Here is a 20,261-nt window from a genome sequence, read left to right as displayed (position 1 = left end):
GGGGCGTGTCCCGGGGGGGCAGTGGTGAGTCCCAGAGGGTCCGGGGGGTGGGTCCCCGTGGGTGACGGCGGGTCCCGAACGGGGGGTTGGAGGCGGGGCCCCATGCCTAGGGGGCGGGGCTCACGCCAGTCCCCGCCCTCACACCCAGGCCACTGCTCGAGCCAGGGGCTGGACCGGGCGCCACGGAGCTCAGGGCAGCCAATGAAATTTCCCCCGCCACAGCCAGGACCCGCCTCACCCCGCCCCCTATTTTGGTTCCCCGCCCCACGGCCTCCTCTTCGCCTCTTATTGGTCCCGCTCAGTTTTCGTCATTCCCAAGTTTTGCCCTGCCCGGTTTGCTCTTGCCTCACTCTCCATTGGCCCTTTGCCCCATCTGTCCCATCTCAGTATCCCACCCCCCTCGTCCCGTCTTCTGAGGGCTGTGATTGGTTGGTTATGATGTCACCCCGGCCTCCGAAGCTTTCTTATTGGCTGCTCTGCTTGTCAGTTACCAGGCAGAAACGTTAGGGGGCGGCGGCGGCGGCCATTTTGGTTACAGAGTGAAAGTGACAGGAGCCGGGGAGAGTGTGGGAAGCAGAACACCGGCCCTTCTCTCAGTGACGTCCCTCTTCCCTTCCCTGCCCCACCATGTCGGAGAAGCTCGGTACCGACAGCCGGTGCGAACAGACGGGCGACGAGAAACAGGTGAGGGCTGAGTCGCGGCGGGATCGTTCTGGGTTCCGATTGGCCACTTGGACTGCCCGTACGCGCCCGCCGCACTGTGATTGGCTGCCGTATTCGTCGCTCCCGGTAATGGTGTTTGGTCATTGGCTACAGGCCTGCTGGGGTGGTACTTCCGGGGGGTGTGAGTCGAGGGGTAGATAGGGCTTAAGTGCAGAGTGAGTCTGGGTGGGTGAGGGGTGGTGGATTGTGGGATGCGGGGGGTGTGGAGGCCTCTGGGGCGTGGGGCAGCTCTGAGGCGGGACAGGGTTGGGTCAGAGCAGGGTGATGGGATACTGGGGGGGTGTGGAAGCTTCTGGAGCAAGGGGGCAGCCATGGGGTGGGAGAGGGTCAGAGGAATGGGGGGAGATTGTGATTTTGGGGGAGCTCCTGGTCTGAATCCAGGCTCGGGGTGGGTCCACTAGGGGCAGGGGATTATGGTGGAGGGAGGATCTGGGAGTGCTGGGTTGGGCTTTGGACTTCAGCATGGGGGGCTCCACTGTTAGTTGGAGCTTGGGGGGCTTGAATTCTTCCATTGATTTTGCTGTGTCTTCACCTGGGTCAGGTTGGTTTAACTAGGGTGCTCAGGGGTGGAAGTTTTAAGTGTAGAGCAGGGCTAAGGTTACAGGTCTCCATGAAACCATGATTACATGTTGTGGAGCGAAACAAGATGGATGAGGTAATATCTTTTATTGCACCAGCCAGTGTCTGTTGGTGGAAGGTACAAGCTTTTGAGCTACACAGAGCTCTTCTTCAGCTCACCTGCCCCATCAGGTCATCTGAAGAATCGAAAAGCTTGTAGATGAAAGCTTGTATCTTCTACCAACAGAAGCTGGTCCAGTGAAAAATACTACCACACGTACCCATGCGTGTCTCCTGGGACCAACACAGCTACAACTCTGCGAACATATATGTGAAATGGCTTATAATAAGTATCCCTCTCCCCCCTGTTAAGACCCCGATGGTGGGACAAAGCTGACTGCCCAGCCCACTGACAGCCACAAGAAGCATTAAGAGTGCAGGAGTTGCTTTAAAAGCAGATGGTTTGGTGGTTTCAGTATAAATCATGTCAGTTCACCTCAGTTTCATGACTTCTCCGTAAATAATTTTTCAGGCAAGGCGAGATCAGGTTTGCATGAGGTGGAGGTAAATTAGGATTATATAATAACGGCTGCTTCAAAGGAAGTAAGGGAATTTCCCTTTGGTATTAAGGGGGAGAGATGTTTCTCTCAAAATACCAGTTCAGGCTTGCAGTAAAGCAACCACTTTGTTGTAGCCAATTCTGTAGTTACATGCACAAGCTGTTGATTTATTTGAGGGTAATAAAGTTCCTTAGGCTAAAGCAGAATTCAGGGGGGCGGCCCGAAAATGCAGCTGCAGTAGATGAGAAGAGGCAAAATTATTACTTCGGGGGTGGTTTTAAACTGTAGTGGAGGTTTTGTATTAACACTGCAGGAGTGAACTGTAGTGAGTAATGATTTAAAATTATCCCACATAACCCTTCTGCACAAAAATTCTTGTTTTGCCTCATGGTGTGCAGCTCCCCTGAGTCATCGACATCCTTAGAGTGTTGCCCACGGTGTCGTGAGGGGAACAGCTACTCAGACTTATCCACTTTATTTAAAGTGGATATTTATTTAAAGACTGTCCTATCAAAGACGCGTTGTCTTTCCAATTGTTCTTTTCTCTTGATTCTCTTTAAGTGGCTGGTAACCAAAGAGGAGACGGTAGCTTTAGGGAAAGGAGAAACGTGACTTAAATGGTCTCTTCCAAAATGCCTTGGCATCGTCTGTCCTAGAAATCATATATGTTGGGATGGGGGAGAAAGTGTTTCCAATCTGAAACCTTAATTTTAAATATTAACTCTTTTAACTCTTGGTTTTTAATATAGGGAAATACTTGCTCCTAAAGAGTCTCTCGTTTTAAAATGCTAAAATGGGTACAACAGAGGATGTAACTTCCCAACCTCAGAAGGCATCGTTTCTCTTAATGACTTTTGCAGGGGACCCTGAATATCAAATGCCACTCCACCATCAGACTTAATTTTAAAAAATCTAAATGTTTCTGAAGCTTGTGTATGAGCATGATCCAAATCCCATTGAAGTCAGTAGGAGACTCCCATTGATTTCAATGGACTGTGGATCGGGCCCTATATAGGACCAGTTGGGAAGCTATGCAAAAGAGAACTGCATTTGTGCCTGCAAGGGTCCAGAATAAGTTTTATACTAAGTAAATGGACTGTGACAGCTGGCTAGACATTTTCACCCCAGCAATGATACCGTCCAACCACTTACTAACGGCCACTGCTAGATCACTGCCACAAGATTGAGTTCCCGTGATGCAGAAAATCTTTGACCCTTTTACTTGTGCTGCCACAAACAGCTATATGGTGTGCAGCCTGGAGGTTAAAATCTTTCTACTACTCTGGCACACAAATCCTACACAAAAGAAACATTTTAACCACCTGTAACACTCGCATCTAAATGCTTTCTCGGAGCTCTCACCCCATCTCTAATAGTTGTGAAGCGGAAGAGCATTCTGGGTAATAGAGTTTGCAAGAACACCTTGAAGCCTGTTTTGTCTCAGAGTTTCTATACACAGCGCTGCCATCTCAAGCTTCAGAACTGGAGCAGGATTAGCACAGGCCAGGTGTTCTCATACAAACACATGGCCAGCTCTCAGCCAAACTGGTTATTGCCCAAACTATGGTGGCACCAGTACAACAGGGATCTGTCAGAACAATAGGCTTTCCGGCTCTTACAGTATTAAAATACAGGCTAACAGTCATGCAGCTAAAACCTGCTGGCCATCTGGGCACATGTGTTCAGTGATACACGTCCTCTGGGAAAAGTGGCAGCTGTGTATCACCGTTAATTTTGAACAGTGACTAAACATTAACATCAGCTCTGTGGCAGTCTGTATATAGTGGCAGGACATAAGTGTGTCCTATGTGGATCCTGGTGGCTTAATCTATCTTGATAGGCAAGTGGCATCACACTTTTGAAAAGGTGCCATTGTCTCTTTGTTCAGGTGTATTGCAGTGCTGCACATATAGCCATGCTGTCCGAAAAATGCTAATTGGTATTAATTTCCCAGCTATGGTGTTGGCCACTGATCTTATTCCAATAAGTAGAGTAAAGCACAAAGCCATTGACTGTAAAGGGCCTGATCAGCAGTTTAAGATCGCGTACCTAGGATAATGGGAGGGAAATAGCCTTTGTGGCCATGTATGGAGATATGACTTAAAAATAAATAATTGAACGGAGGAGGTGGGATTGAGAGTATCTGGTAAGAACTATTGGGCTATGGGTAACACTGCCAGAATTCCTGCTGAGACACCAAACACCGCTTTGGAACTTGTGCTTCTCTCTCTAATTCTCTGACAGTAAAGAATCTCTTTATTTCTTGGGACAGTGTCTCTTTGAGTTGTAGATGGCTGAGTGGCATCTGTCTACCTGTATCCACTTCCTAGAAAAGAGAACTTCATTAAGACAGCCAGAGCGATAAATCTCCATTAACCCTAACACCATTGGAATGAATACTATAGCAGAAAATATCTGAGAACACTTGTGGCTTAGGTTCCACAGCCAACTTCTCAGCAGCTGTCAACTGCCTTTAATAGACCAGATACCAACTTGTATGTTTCTAGTTGGGCTACACATAGTCACTAGCCACCACCTGTCATCCACAGAGCATCCTCCAGTGTGCCTGTCTGTGCTGGGCCAGGCACATATCTTGCCTCCTGGCTTCCAAGCCTCTCCATCCCAGTTTCTCATATGCTTGATAGATTGGCGAATAAGATACCTACGCAGGTAGGAAACATGGTTTCTACCCCCTATCTCCAACCCGCTATTCAACTATCAGCCAGGATGCTATCAGTCTACCTCCCTCTCGACCCAGCATGGACTCTAACTGCCAAAATACACATTCAGTATTGGTACCACCAGCAGTACCAACTTCCTCCTGTACTTCTCTCCTTACCTGGAAGGACCAGACCCAAGACTGAGAGCTTTCAGTGTCTGTCTATGGCTCGATCAGTCTGAGACAGTGAACAATGAACAGTTATGATGATGTGGATTTTGAGATGTGAGCACGCCTGCCTTCACTTTCTGTTGGCTAATCTATTAATTTTGCAGTGGCTTCTCGAAATATGTTGCCTCTCCTTCCAGTGTGTTGCCTGGTAATGGACCAAATATCACAGGTTGGTGCAGGCCAGCAACAAATAAAATCTGAGGATCTTAGATATGCTGCACAGGCCTTCTAAATTGAACTGAGTTCTCACTGTGCAAGATCTTACTTTTCTGGAATTGGTGGCAATAGTGACTAGCAGGAATGGAGGTTTCCAGAAAGTGAATGCAGCAGGGAGAGAGAGCTGACACAGCCCATTAGGCTGCTCTCTGTAGAGAAAAATCATCTAAATCCAGATCTTAAACAGGCCAGTGGCCTCTGTTCTAAATCTTTGAAAAACTTAGAGACCACTGAAATGCCTTCCAACAGCTGACTTCTCAAGAATAACAGAACAGCAAGATTTCTTAGGATGGACTGTGCCATTCTATTTCTGGCCAGCTACTGTTGACCCTCTGGTGTAATAAGCAGTATAGCTCTAGGAAATGGAATTTACTGTATTTGGTAATTCATATTCTCAGGGCTTTTATACCATTGAGTCTGCTCTCAAAGCTGTATTTAAAAATTCTGAAAGAACTGAGAAACGTAGTCACTCTGTGGTTCTGCTGACATCCACGCTCTGCTTGACTCATGTCTACACAGTCCTCTTTACTTAAGCAAACTCCGCTTAAAGAATAGGGCTGGGTTAAGCACTGTCTTGGACGACAGAAGTGTGACAATCCTTCTATTCCTCTTTCCGCACGTGATTGGAGGGGCGTTAGTGAGTAATACATCCAAGGCAGCCCTCAAACCTCCTCTACCACTGTGCTGAGACAAATAGTTGCAGATGGCATCAATTTTGAAGCCATCAAGAATTTCTGCTCTTGTACAGCAACTTCTTTACAATAGTCCTGATGTTGTCACTTAAAAACCAGTCTACATTATCAGATATTTACAGGCCTCCACTAATTTTCTAGGTTAGGATACTGATTTATTTCTTTTTTGTTAATTTTTCCAATTTTAAAGTTTCACATGTCTGTTTCAGTAGTGTTCCATCTATATATTTCTGAGCAAAGGTGTCTTGAACTCAACAATAATGTGCCCAATCCTAACCGTTAAGGCAGAAATTTGCCTGTTCTCTTTACTAAAATCAAATGTAGATTGTCTAATTGGATGGATTCTGTCCTGCCCTTTTAGCAAGAGGAACTAAATGTAATCGGAACATAGGAGTAGCTAGTCTGGCTCAAACTCGTGGTCCCTCTAGTGACATTGAGCAGAATCCTGTTTCTTCTATCTCCATGATCTTGCTCTAGCAACTCTCTTCGTGACCATATTGACACCTGCATGCCAAGCTGAAGATAAAGGTGTTTTGTTTTTTTCCCCTTGACTCCAGCAAGGACATGGAAAATCTCAACCCTGTTTTTACCTTGCCTAATCTACTCTGTGCTTAGGCAAGAAGCCTTTGGGCCCAGGGGGATGAGAAGGAACTTGCCACAGAACAAGTCAATGCCACTTCTTGATCAACCAGAGATATGATATATATAGTATGTGGTGTTCTGCCCCTGGGGCTGAGCTTGCTGCGTCCGCAATACTGGATGGCATAGATGATCGATAATGGGTTTGGAGTTGCCAGTTTGAATTTGGCCTTGGTAGAAACTGACTTGAGTCGGCATTGTTTGGTTTTTACGACACAAGTTGCAAAGTCTCAGTCCAATTCTTAGTAGACAGGTGTGCATGTTGCAAAAACCATCACACCTGAGGGATTGGTGGGGATCTCTGCAGAGGGGCCAAAGATTCATAGATCTTAAGGCCAGAAAGGACTGCAAGTCTGACCTGTGTAACGCAGTCCATAGGATAAAGAGTCTTGGATGGTGAAATAACATCTTGCTCGGGAACGGTTTTCTCTTCAGCATAGGGCTGAGGCACACACAGGGGTGGGGTGGCTCAGGGTAAACCTCTCTGATATGATCTGTGCTGTATGGATACAGAGACCTTCTGGCTTCCTGGGCTGTCTACATGCACTCTTCAGCATTATGGAATTCCCCTTTATGAAAAAATATGCACTAAAAACATTGATTTGCCTCTTGTCCTTTTAATGATTCTTAGTGATCAGAGAGCTCAATTGTTTAAAACAACTATCTTTAAGCAATGCTAGGAAACGGCACTGGGGAATGTTGATGCATTGGATACATGTGAATAACTACTCCATGTTGAAGCAGCAGAACTTGATCTCTGTGACCCATCTGGGAGCTGTTTCTGGCATGTTGCTTGCGCTTGAGTATAAAAGCTTGGTTGAATTTCTAGCCATCACCCATATTGGCTAAGCCAATTGGCTGCTGCTGTGTGGAAAGGTTAGAAGAGTTAGAGATGGTGCCACATTTAACTGGTGGGACTTGATGTGAAACTGATGACTCCCTGCTGAATCTCATTGCCTGGGTTGAACTTACTGATGGCTCCTTATCAATGACTGTATCTCTCACCTGGCTCATTTTATCTGTCCGCTTTCCCACAGGCTTTCTGAGAAAGCCACTCCCCCTATGGGTTTAGAATTGAGTTTACAGTGTTCTCAAAGTATGTTTAAGCATTTAAGGGGCCACACCTCAATTAGCGAAACATTAGGCTTGTAGTTATAGGACAAACATTATATAACTAGATTTCTGAGGTAAAATAAAGGTGTCCTCTTTCATAGGGTTGAATAGCTTTAATCCGTTTCTTGTTTTTCAGGATACACAGGAGAAGGAAGCAGTCATCCCTGAGAAAGCAGAAGAAGCAAAACTAAAAGCCAAATATCCTAATTTAGGACAGAAGCCAGGAGGGTCAGACTTCCTAATGAAAAGACTGCAGAAAGGGGTACTTACCTACTCAAATGCTCTTGTCTTGGAAGCTAAGCGTCATCATCACTAGATGGTGTAAAGAAAAGTGTATAAGATATAGACAGTAGCATTTAAAGTAGTCTAGACATTGTTAGTAAAGACTGAATTGAATGAGAGATTTGGATTCAGTATGTACCTAAGGTGCTTATATTTCTATCTATTGACCAAACCGGGCCAGTGACCTGAACTTGTTGTTATGCCGTTTATATTCATTACCATTGGTGGCCTGGGGATATATCAGGCATGAAATAAGTTGGACAAGACCACTTGAAAAGTATTCAAATGTAGGAACAAATGTAATTTTGATGTAAATGTCCAGAATGAATGAGTTTACTTGTACCTTGAGTGACTTTGTGCTTATGAATGTTATTGATGATGCAAGCTTGTGCCAGGGGTCTGTAGGACCTGATTAAAGCTCTTTGGGATTGGCCCCATCTAAAACCCACTGAAGTCGCCATAGTAGATGTCTGTGTGGCACATTCCCCTGTTTCCCAAGCTCTGCACCTCCTGATCTAGATCATCCCAGGCTGTTCTTGTCTTGGGCCTTTCATGAACAGCAATGCTGTCTTTTGTGTGGTGGATTTTGCTATGTGAATATTGTTTCAGTGGCTTCCCATTTCTCCACATTGTGACCCATCATGCTTTGGACTCTGATACTTAGAAACTAGTGCACTGACTTCCTTGTGCCACCTGGGCCTCTCCCTGGGATCTACCTTAACGCTGTGGGGCTGGTCGTGCACCAGCCAGTGATCTGGCAGATCAGATGTTCCAAATCTCATATGTGGGTTCAAAGTAGAACTCTTAAAGAACAATGATGCAAAATTAGAAACTGTGGGCTTGATTTTTCCATTGCCCTGCACCTTGTGCAGTCACTTAGACCTGTGCAAAGTGGGTGTAGAAATGCCACCAGCTCAGAATGGCAGCATTTTACACCCACTCCGGACTGGTGTACGACTGGCCAAGGTTCAAGGCAATGGTATATTAGGCCTCATGACTCCTCCGTCTGAGGAATTTGTTAAAGCCCTCGCTGAAATTCAGTAAAGCAAAGCCTGGCATCTTGTTTATAGCTGTAATATTTTACAAAGCTATTGTAAAGCAGTCTGGTACAGTCTTATCCCCTTCAGGTTGTATAAAAATCCTCTGAGAAGCTGGGAAAACGCAACTATTTTGCTCTTTTTTCCCATTTAGAACACAGGGATTCTGCCCACTGCCTCTGCTTTGCTTCACTGGAATTAACATCATTGTTTTCCTTTTATAGCTTTTATTTATAGCCTTTCATCCTGCCAAAACATGGTTGTGTGCCAGCATTATCTCTTGCTGTTGATGTTACTCTGCTAATATTGTTTTAGGTAACAGCCTGCAGGGCAAGCACAAAAATAATGATTATTTAATTTCTTGGCATGGAAGCAGTTGGGGTTTTTGTTTTTAAATCCGATATTTAGGGCCTGATTCTCCTCTAATTCTCACCAGTGGGAGAGCAAAATCAGGCCCTTCTCATTTACACCAAAGCCCCTTTATGGTGCTCTGGCAGACATGACATTTACACCCACTTTAAGGCTTCTTTTATGCTACCAGAATGGTGTGAATGAAAATTGGGTCCCAGGGTCTTTCCCCATTAGGGTTACAGCATCCGATGAAGTGAGCTGTAGCTCACAAAAGCTTATGCTCAAATAAATTGGTTAGTCTCTAAGGTGCCACAAGTCCTCCTGTTCTTTTTGCGAATACAGACAAACACGGCTGTTACTCTGAAACCAGCCATGTGACAGTAGGTCAAGTGTTTGGGCTTTAAAAGTCCCTTTAAGGAACTTAGTAAACACAACAGAGATTCTCTGTTCTAAAGCTTTATCAACTGCTGTTGTACTTGGTGACTTGTATTTATTTACAGTACACGTTAGTAAAGTGATAACCATGATCATTTACTTCTTTAAAATAAGTATTACAGAAAGGCCTAAAATTCGTTGGGGGTGACTGGTTGTGTTACAAACTTACTTAAAAGTATGTGTATAAAATGTGAAGGTGGATTTCCTTGTGTGGAAGGAGCCTGCTTGTCCGGCTTCAAGTGTTATGTAACTGTTTCTTTAAAGTGAGGATTTAGTGCCTGTTCTTAGGCCAGGGCTATACATAAATCTTGCTAGCATAGCTTTGCCTGATAGGGGTGTGAGAGTTATTTTGCTTGGGTTTGTTTGTTTACAACATAGCTGTGCCAGCAAAAACCCTAGCTTAGATGTGGTTATTCCAGCACAAAAGCGCTTTTGCTGGGGTAGCTTATTTTGCGCACCGAACCCGAATGAACTATACCAGCAAAAGCCCTCTGTCTATAGTAGCAGGGTTCTGCTGCGGTAGCTATAGTTTTATGGCTTTACTGGAACTTCTAAGTGCAGGCTAGGCTTATCTAACGAGTCTGCAAATTCAGTGACACAATGGTGTACATTGACCAAGCTACTACTAAAATCAAGAAAATACATTCATGGTTAGATAAGTCTTGTATGTTCACAGTATTCCAACAAGTCTTTGGGCAGTATATTTTCTTAAGACTTTGCCGAAGTAACCTGAAATCCTGTCCCTCTTTCAGCAAAAGTATTTTGACTCGGGTGACTACAATATGGCCAAGGCAAAGATGAAGAACAAGCAGTTGCCAAGCACCGGGCCTGACAATAACCTGGTGACAGGAGACCATATCCCGACACCACAAGATCTTCCACCAAGAAAGTCATCACTTGTAACCAGCAAGCTGGCAGGGTAAACCTGCACTTCTGTTTTTGTTGTTGTTGTTGAGGGTTTTTTGTTTTTTTTTTTTTTTTGTGGGGGTGTGTGTGTCAAACTGATTGAACTTCACTGTATTATAGGGCTGGGATGATCGGAATTAATGTAATTATTCAAATACTTACAGTAATCAAACAAAAGGAAAAGCAAGTGAGATGTGTTTATAGTCCTGGGTGTGTGCAGATTTTTACAGCTGGTGATCAGTCAGCTGAGTGGATCCTTTCCATACAAAGTCAGTTTGCTGCCTTAGTTTGCATGCAGCTCAAATCCCTCAGGTATCAGAGGAGTTATAGCAGAAGTGTTTGAACTTTGCCACCTCACTATACAAGCAAGGAAGCTTATAAAAGTAGAATACTGCACTAAAGGATCAGTCCACTATTGGCTCTCAGCTTGGTTGCACAACTGGAATGCAAGTCCTGAGACTCTAGGGGCCTCTTGCCGTTCAGCTACTAGGTCCAAGGTACTGAGAGGTATGGTGACTGTACAGAAGGCAATCAGAGAATTGGCCAGGACTAGGATAACCAGTAAACAGGTGGCCCATGGGTATATGTTTTATGCTTGAGCTAAATGAATAGTGGAACTCCTGAACAAGAAATTAGTGAGAATACAGAAAGTAATTCAGCAAAATGTGTGTTTGGTTTTTTTTAAAGAAATGTCAAGATTTCCTATTCTGCTTGGCTGAGCAAATTGGGAACTGTTCCATAGTCACAGGAACCAATGTGCTTTGGCAAAATTAGAGTAAGCCCTCTTGACAGAAGACTCTCAAGTTCTACTTCCTGGAATCAGCAGGTTTTTAATCTTTGATTTCCTCTTTGAAAATCCAGTGTTCTTAATTGTCAACATTTAAAACCACCTGCTTACCTTCAATCAGAACTTGTACCTGTGACTAAATCGCTCTGTCTCAGGAACTCGTATGGCCCTGATCACCGTAGTATCTGAGCACCTCACAATCCTTAATGTATTGATCCTCCTAGCACCCCAGTGAGGCACGGCAGTACTATTATCCCCCTTTTACAGATGGAGAACTGAGGCTCAGAGACTAAGTGATTTGCTCATTGTCACGAAGGACGACTGAGGCCAAGCAAGGAACTGAACCTGTATCTCCCAAGTTTCAGACTGGAAATAAGGTGTAAATTTTTAACGGTGAGAGTAATTAACCATTGGAACAATTTACCAAAGGTTATGGTGGATTCGCCATCACTGACCTTTCTTAAATAGAGATTAGGTTTTTTTCTAAAGGATCTGCTCTAGGAATTATTTGGGGGAAGTATTATGGCCTATGTTTTGTACGAGGTCAGAGTAGATGATCACAGTAGACCCTTCTGACCTTAGATTCATTCATAGATTCCATAATTCTGAGTCCTAGGCTAGCCCCTTAACTAATAGCTGAAATTACAGAATAACTAACTCTGCACTGCAGCCTGTTACCAATACAAATATTTTTAAGTCTGTTGGAAAGGATTAGGAAGAGTGTAAAGCAAACATGGCTTTTGTAGTTCAGAAAAATGGGACAATAATTATGACCCTTCTAAACACATGAGGATGCGTGGGGAAGAGGAAATTCTCTTTGAAGATATAGGATTTCAGGATAGAAGGTCACCAGCCTGTTTTAAAAAAACAAAAACAAAAAACACCTGAGAGGATGGAGTGGAAAGAAGCATAAAAGCAAACTTGCATTAATGACATAACACATTAGTAGCTTGGTTTTTTGTTTTGTTTTTCCTGCCTGTGTCTGTTTCAGGCCTGAAAACCATGTTGATTCAATGGATGCAGCCTGTGGAATGCAAGATCACAACTGATAATGCATGTCAAATATGGTCTTCGTGTGGCATAGAAAATACAGCATTTCACTGGGAACAGAGGATCGGACTGCATTTATCATCTTAAGGAATATTTTAGCAGAGATGCAATAGTGTATTGGGTTAAAAGGTGTTTCACTGGAATGATGACTTTAAGATTTCAGCATGCAGCTTGCTGTGCTAAAAGAAAACATGAATCTCTGTTTTAAGTCCAGAATTTAAAGATTTGGGTTTGTTTTTTTGTTTTTGGGGACAGGGGAGGGAATCTGTTGAGTCAGTTCATTCTATAGGATACCCTATCAAGGTGAAGAAAACCAAGTGAAAGTTAACACTTGAAACTCCATAATTGATGTAGCTTTGTCTACATACATTCTCTACTATGCCTTACTTTAGGGACTAAAAATTACCAAGTAATTCATACAAAGGTCTGTTTCAGTTGACCATGTTTTGCTGCTGATGATTCTAAATGGGAAAGCATGGTATTGCATCTAGCTAATCAGGGTATTCCTAAGAGTCCTGCTTCAAAAAAGAAGTAAAAAGCCAAGCCTGACACATCGTACAAATCAACATCCATGTTTCTGAGGTTGTAAAGAACCATTTTTTTCTTTTCATAGAGACTGGTCAATAAAAAGTCAATTTCACCAGAGTGAAAAGGAGACCGGGTTTAGCGGGAGTGGGGAACTCCTTCTTTGTAAATGTGTAATTTCATTCTTTAGTCTCCGTCTCCTCATGCCTTATGTCCAGGTTCCAAAGCAATCTGAGAAGGTTGGGGGAAAAGCTACTGGTGTCTTGTATAATCTCCTCAAATGTCTTGCTGTTTGTTTGTCCCAGCCACATTGTAAATAGATATGAATCATATATATAAATATATATAATTTTTTACATCATCTTCATCTCTATCTTCTATTCTATGCTTTTTTTCTTCAAAAAAAAAAACAAAAAAAAAAACAAACCCCACACTTGCACCACTAAGTACCTGTTAGCTGTTGGCTAAACCTTCATGGTGTTGATCTCAGTGAAATCTTATTGACAAAGAGAACAGAGGGGAATGAACATGTCGAACCATTCCCCCTACTCCCTCCAGGATTCAGGAAATACCAAGTGTATTTATATATAAAGGAGAAAGAAATTACCTTCAAAATACTGGGTGAAAAACATCAGGAGAGAGGATTATTTTAAAAAATAAACTTGTCTCAAACACCTACTGAAGTCATTTTTTGTTCAGTCATGAAAACTGAAACAGTGGGGAAAGATGGAGCGTTATGTATTTCACAGTGGCTTCCTTCCAATTCTATTCCACTGTTTGGCATTTGCAGCTCAGCTTCTTGGTGTGCAGCCTTAAATGTGGAAATAGAATTAGTGATCTTCATTGGACAGTTGCACCACATACAACTTTAGGATACAAATATTTTGTCCTTGGAATGATTTCTCCTTAGTCTAAACGGACTTCTGGGAAAAACTGAAGCATGGCTATAATTTTTTATATATATATTCCCTCTTCTGGGGAAATAACTAAGTGGAAACTTCTTTTGTTTGCTTGTGAAAGGATGAAGCTAACTATTATTAATTAGAAATAGAAGCCCTGACAGCAAAACAGTAAAGGACCTCTGCATGTTTAATGAGCTAGTATGTTTGGATTTGTGTTTTTCTTCATGGGCCAAGCTGACTGATACTTTCCTAGACACAGATGCCAGGATCCCAAAAAAGAGCTGACTTTTCATCCCAAAGGGTTCCTTGCTGCAATTCCTATGGAATCATGTTTCCTGAAGAGAGGGTGGCATCCAGATAAGGCACAATTATATCAAACCAACACTCATGCCCGTTATTTATCCACTGCTGGACTATGGTATAGAAGGGATCGCAAGTTGAGCTTGCCTTAAAGGTTGAATCTGTTGGTACTATTGGAGGATAAGTAAGGTATTGATGTCATGGAATAAAACCCTAGATAAAATAGCTGAGTAGTCTTTTGTTTCTACTGGCTGGAAAAAAACAACGCTTGTGTCCAGTTGAAATTTTGATAGATCAGTGTCTGAGCTAACAGAAGTATTATAAATCTTGATTTTTTTTTTTTAAGTGCAAGGAAACTTTCAGTTCACTGTTAGTAGGATTTCAACCAAAGCTTGTTGAGCAAAGTGACTGTATTTACAGGATGATGCTGTGCTGTAGTTTGATTGAATAGGCATTGCAGAAATGTGTAAACGGTAGCTCCACAGAGCCATTCATACTTCTCTGGGAGTGGGGGACTTTCAATATCTGAAATACATTCATTTGCTTTGGAGTACTTTATCTTATTGCACAGGTAGGAAATGCAAACTAGATTTGTTAATGTCCCAATATTATTAAGTCTTTGAGGTTTTTTAGGACTGGAATGCTAGGTTTGTCCTGAAGATTTGGTCTTTTGCATTGGTGCAAAACACCATCTTTCCGATTTTAAACTGGTGTAAATGATTGTACAAGGTACAGGCTGATGGAGAATTGAGCCCACTAGCGTTTAAAGGAAGCCTGTAGCATTCCTTTTTGTGAGCAGCAGGGGGCAGAAGAAATGTTGTTAATCTTATCTAGCGATAAAAAAAATCCAACATCTTCCCTCCTCCCCCCACTTCTCTCTCCCTCTAAGCAAAACTAACTTACAACACTTCTAAAATCATGTGATTGATTTTTTTTTTCCCCTCCATCAAAACTATTTTCCTGTTTCCCCTGTAACAATTAACTGCACTGAAAGAAACTCCTTTGAGGTGGTTTATTTTTAAAAAACTGATGTATAAAAGCACTTTCCTAGGGAATACATTTTCCCTTATGAAATTTCTGTTTGTTGCAATGGTATTTCTTAATACCCTGTTCCTTTTGGGGTGGGAAGGAAGTCACCCCCCCTATAATAAGCAAATAGGAGGCCCCCTTGAGCTGCTCAGGGCCCTAAGCAATTGCTTAGTCCGCTTACCCCTAGCGGCGGCTCTAGGGACAGTATGCCCACCACAGTCTAGTCTAGCAAAGGGTAGTTTAGCAGGCCCTCGCAAGGAAGGGGCCTTGCATTAGTGCAGGTTCCCATCGTGTACCGCGACAGTAGAATATGTGGCCCCTGTGCTACAATTAGATCACAGCGGGCTGAGGCAATATTTTCAATCTCCCCTCTCCATCACCCTTGAGACGTGTAGTGGTTAAAAATCTTTCATCCATGTGCAGTGTTCCAGAACCCTATCTGGCCAAAGGTTCCAATTTTGCAGTGGACCAAGGACAAGTTGATACCTATGGGGCCTAGGGTTGAGTCAGGATTCATTGTAGACTATTGGGGCTTTGGAGGATGGTTTTTTCCCTCTCCCCTCATTCTTTTGTGGCCCTTCCAGTGGTACATGGAGAAAAAGGTGGGCTGAGCATCGTGTTTCCTTGTATATGAAGACTGAGATTGTAGGAATGTAACTACCATGGACAAGGGTCTGATCCAAAACCCATTGGAGACTCCCATTGACTTCAAAGGTTCTGAAGCAAAACTTAATGGAGCACTCACCTGCAGCCTACTAACTTACCTCTCTTGTTCTGGATATAAGGTCCTTTCTCCTGCTTGAACCTAGGGAGAAGGCACAGAATGAGACAAGAGGATAACACAAAGGTCCTGGCTAATATTTTCCCTCTCAGTTGAATAATCTCCAGTTTCAGGGTATCTGTGTGCGGTAGTGTTGATCCCACCAACACCTGCCTTCTTTACCTCTGCTCTTTTTAGGCTACAGCCTATGTTTAGCACTTTGAGATAAATGTGTATAGCACCAAATAGAAAACAAAAGTACAGCTGAAAGCAAATGGGACTCTCCAATCTCTATAACTGTAATATAACGTTTCTGGTAAGTACCCTTTTGGCAAATATTAGTGCAAGTGATTAGAGTGCCCTATCCTGACCCACTTTACTGATTGGGGGGAAAAAAACGGCCAATCAATAATAGAGATCAAGTGAGCTAAGTGGCGGATGCTAATCAAGAATTTGGAAATCGACACTCATCTGGTTCTGACTGAAGTCAGCACAAAGCTCTTCCCTCAGCCAATGTTTTAACTAAAGTACTTAGTTTTACACTGATCACCCCAAAAACCAGACACAGTCCATCTGGTTCCCATGAAATGGAGCTGTATGTTTGGGTGAGGGCAGTAACCAGCAGTGATGTGGGGGAGAAGTTGGTCAAGAATTCTGGGGCAACATCTATCTACCATTATGAAATCTAGGTTCTGTAAAAGTGTGTGTGGGTGTGACTAATGGTAACTCAGTATTTAAAGTCTCCTTTGAAAGACTTCTATTAACAGAAAACTTTGGAACTGATTTTATCTGCTGTGTAAGGGCAGAGTATTGAGTTGATTTCCACCAGGATTTTGAACTGTGATCCTAGGGAATGCAAATTTTTCCAACCCAGAGCTTAGTCGAGGCAGCCATCCCCAGTGGTTTAGCAGTGCTATGGGTCTGAACCTAGATACATGGATCATCTTATATCTTATTTTGAAAATAAGTATATTAACCCACTTTAATACAATGGTGATGGAATTTGATGTTAAGACTGGAAAATAAGCTCCTGCATTTAAAATATCTCTCTGATTTGTTTTAAGGTTTAATATCTGTTGTCTTTCTCTTTGCAGTTAGATCCTATTATTAAATCACAGCATTTCATTTCACTGACATCACTTATTGAAACCAGACTAGCTCTAAGGGTTTACATTTCATTTGTAGGGAATATGCAGTAATACCAGCATACATGGGAAGAGGCACCTTAGAAAAGCCTAACACCAATCCTGTGCTCAGCACTTACTTTACACGTACGTGTGTGTGTGTATTTAACTTAGACTGGTTGCATGTTTACAATAGGGACCAATCCTGCTCCTGTTAAAATCCTGGCAAAATTCCTATTGATTTCAGTGAGAGAAGGTTAGGCCTAACCTAAGTTTCTTGCTAGAAAGAGAAATGAATGAAAACTCCCCCTGTCTTCCCACCACATTTATAATTGATGCTGAAACACATCTCAGTCTTATAGCCACTTTGAAATATATGTGTCTGAATTAAAGACCCATCAAACGGCCATAAAGAGGACTTGACACTTTTGTAGATCAGTTTTCTATTTAAATATATTAGATCCTTGTTAGATGTTTCAAAACTCAAGTTCATCTGTTCCCCAGCCAGGCCATGAGTGCAAGTTTCTGTACTGTGCCCTGGGCAAGAACATACTGTTCTGTGTCTTATGCCAAGTATGTGCTTTGCCCATGTTTGTTTGTGTACTCAAGGCTCAGCACTTGATGGGAAATATGTGCTAGGTCTTGCCCTGTGGTGCCTGAATGGTCTCTGAGCTCCTAAGCCTTTTTAAACCTGTATTGGTTTTAGTGGCAAGAATTCAATACCCAGCAAGGATAGAGTCCTCAGAGCTAAAGAATGGACCTTGGGGGGCCTGACACTTTGTTTGTTGGTCCAGTAAAAGGAAACACTTTGATCTACTGAAGCAAAAATAACTTGCCTGGAATGCATTGTTCAGTGCCAAACTTTGGTTTGTTACGTAGAGATTGTCCATGTGTAAATGGTAAACAGGAGCTGGTGAACTAGACCAGCACAAGAAGAATTATGCAAGATAGGTGTAACTTTTACATTTACCCTGGGTGTGGGAGAGGAGCTGTCCACCCCCAGGCCAAGAAGAACATTCTCTCCGTTAAAAGATAAGTGACTAGGGCCACGTCTATGTTACAAACTTTTATTGGCATAGTTGTATCACTCAGAGGTGTGATTTGTGACCGACATGGCTGGGCTGGCACAAACCCCCAGTCTGTTCAGAGTTCTGTATACTCAGTTGGCTTCAGAGGGGAGTCAACCCAATGCAGCTTGCTCAACCAATTTTTAATTAAAAGAAATATTTAGTTTTACACTGGTCGAGTATCTTTCATCCCAGACAACTGTAGGCACAGTCCACTGGCCCTACAGAAATGCAGCTGTGTCTGGGGTAGAGGGAACAGGTTGGTCAAGAATTTTGTTGGCTCATGTTTTTGTTGGAGATGTTGGCCAAAAAAACCTCTGCTTTTGCTGGTATCACTTGTTTCACTTGGTGGCAGGAATAAGCTATACCGCTAAAGCACAATTTTGCTCCATCCATCTGGCCTAGGTGGCTCAAAGAACAGCTCAAGGTTACCTTCCCAAGGTGCAGGTTGTTTGTCTAACTGACTCATTCTGATAATGAAGCTTGAAGCTCCCATAGAGTGGATGGTAGTGGCACATACTCATAATAAGAAATACAGAGATTACAAGACCCCAAAGAGAATTAAGTGCATCCTCTGCTCTAGCTGATCACAGAACTTTTCCCTGCAAAACATTCCAGAGTGCTTTGTCTAGCTAAAAGGTGGTGAACGTAATGAGCAGGATTCCCATTGCTCCCCTCTATATTTTTCCATAGCTTCAGCAGTAGCCAGGTCTTGGTTTCCAGCCTACATTTTTTCTCGCTCTGTTTTATCCCATTACTTTAATAGCTTTTTCTCTCCTTGTTGCTGATGCCCTTCAAATCATATCGCCTCTTGGCCTTCCTTTAACCACCCTGGATGCAAGTAATTGGTTCTGCGATGTAACCTTTATTGGACACCTAGCACCCTTGTTGCTTCAACAACTTCAGGATCCTAGAACCTATGCTGCTTCCCTCCGATGTTCTGCTTGCAGTGCAGTTGAGAAAAAGCAGGCGGCACTGTGCTCTACTTCCTTTCCCCACCCCTTGGCAGGATGTTGCCAGTTTGGTATCTTTTTTTGAGCTGGACTGCAGTATCCTGAATGCAGTCAAACCACTGCTATCAAAATAGGGGCTATCCTCTCCTAGGTCTAGAACATAGGAAGTGCCAGACAAGATCAGACCTTAGGATTGTGTAGGCCAGTATCGTGTCTCTGATGGTCTGTGATGTTACAGGTCTCATTTTCAGCACTGCTGAGTGCTTGCAACTCTGGTTGGTATCAATGGGATGTGCTGGTGCTCAATCCATATGAAAATCAGGTCCAAAGGGTGGTGTATGCAGCTCAATTGCAGGTGCCCTGGATTTTCTCCCCTCCACATAGGGAGTTTACTACCCACTCTCGCTACACACAGTGTTACTGCTTTCCAAGGATCTCCTTTTCTGTCCCTTTTCCCACTGTGCAGTTGAGAGGCCACTCTTGGGCCTGTGCTATTTTTATCCAGAAATCCTGCCCCTTCCACTTCCAGGCATTGGAGTTGATTCTCCTCTCAGGCATTAATGTAAATCAGAAGTAATTCCATTGATTTCAATGGAGTTTCAGTGGTTCCGGTGTTCTCAGGCAAATCTCCTCCTGTCTGGCTTCACTGTGGGTAGCAATGGTGAAGAAGCATACACGTAGATGCGGTTACTATTACTGTGTTTTCCACTGATTTTAATGCAGTTACACTGATGTAAAACCCAGTGTCAAAGGAAAATCAGGGTCAGAGTCATTTCCTTTACAGATCTCACCTTCAAATTTCCCTTTTCTTGTGCTTCGGTGGAGCATGCCCTATAGTATGGCCTCTTGTATGTTCGGGTACAGCACAACTCCAGGCTTAGGATTTCCTGCAGCCACCAAGCCTGAAGTTTTATTGCTAGTTTGAAAAGGAAATGATTAATATATAGGCAGAGAGTCACTTGGCCATCCACTAGTCAGGGACTTGTCGTCCCTGAGGGGCAATCCCACTGCCTCAGAGTTGTAAAGCTACTTTCATGGCGTCTTCTATGACATAACGATTTGAGTATTTTTACTTTCAGTTGCGTCGGGCCTGCCCTTCTTATCATCTTTCTGTAGTGATGTCAGTTTCCCACCTATTGACTGGCACTGTAATCAAGATTATTGCTCAATACCAGCTGACCTCAGTAGTTTGATCACTTGATGATTGACTTTACAGTGTTGTGTGCCATGTAGTTGCAGCCCTGTCATAGGGATCGCCCTGCCTGTGTGACAAAGTGAGGATTCTGTCTGGATCACTTACAATTTCATACTATTGTCCAAAATTCAGATCATAAAATTACTGCATCATGGAAAGCCTCTATG

General features: G+C 43.2%; 1 protein-coding gene and 1 long non-coding RNA gene across 2 annotated transcripts; one reads left to right on the top strand and one right to left on the bottom strand.

Moving 5' to 3' along the window:
* The first annotated feature begins 512 nt into the window (after positions 1–512).
* On the top strand, positions 513–13,442 carry ENSA (endosulfine alpha). The gene is made up of 4 exons (XM_073322558.2): positions 513–684; positions 7,528–7,653; positions 10,249–10,415; positions 12,181–13,442. The coding sequence occupies exons 1-4, from the start codon at positions 628–630 to the stop codon at positions 12,236–12,238; spliced, it is 408 nt and encodes a 135-aa protein (XP_073178659.1). The 5' UTR covers positions 513–627; the 3' UTR covers positions 12,239–13,442.
* On the bottom strand, positions 6,785–15,805 carry LOC140902465 (uncharacterized). Its single transcript, XR_012156071.1, has 3 exons — positions 15,760–15,805; positions 7,662–7,703; positions 6,785–7,142 (listed from the first exon to the last, which is right to left on the bottom strand). It is a non-coding gene; the product is annotated as an uncharacterized LOC140902465 (long non-coding RNA).
* Positions 15,806–20,261: the final 4,456 nt, after the last annotated feature.

This window comes from Lepidochelys kempii, chromosome 24 (genome assembly GCF_965140285.1).
Source record: "Lepidochelys kempii isolate rLepKem1 chromosome 24, rLepKem1.hap1, whole genome shotgun sequence".
In the NCBI taxonomy this organism is placed as follows: domain Eukaryota; kingdom Metazoa; phylum Chordata; order Testudines; family Cheloniidae; genus Lepidochelys; species Lepidochelys kempii.
This window is presented reverse-complemented; position numbering and strand designations above follow the sequence as displayed.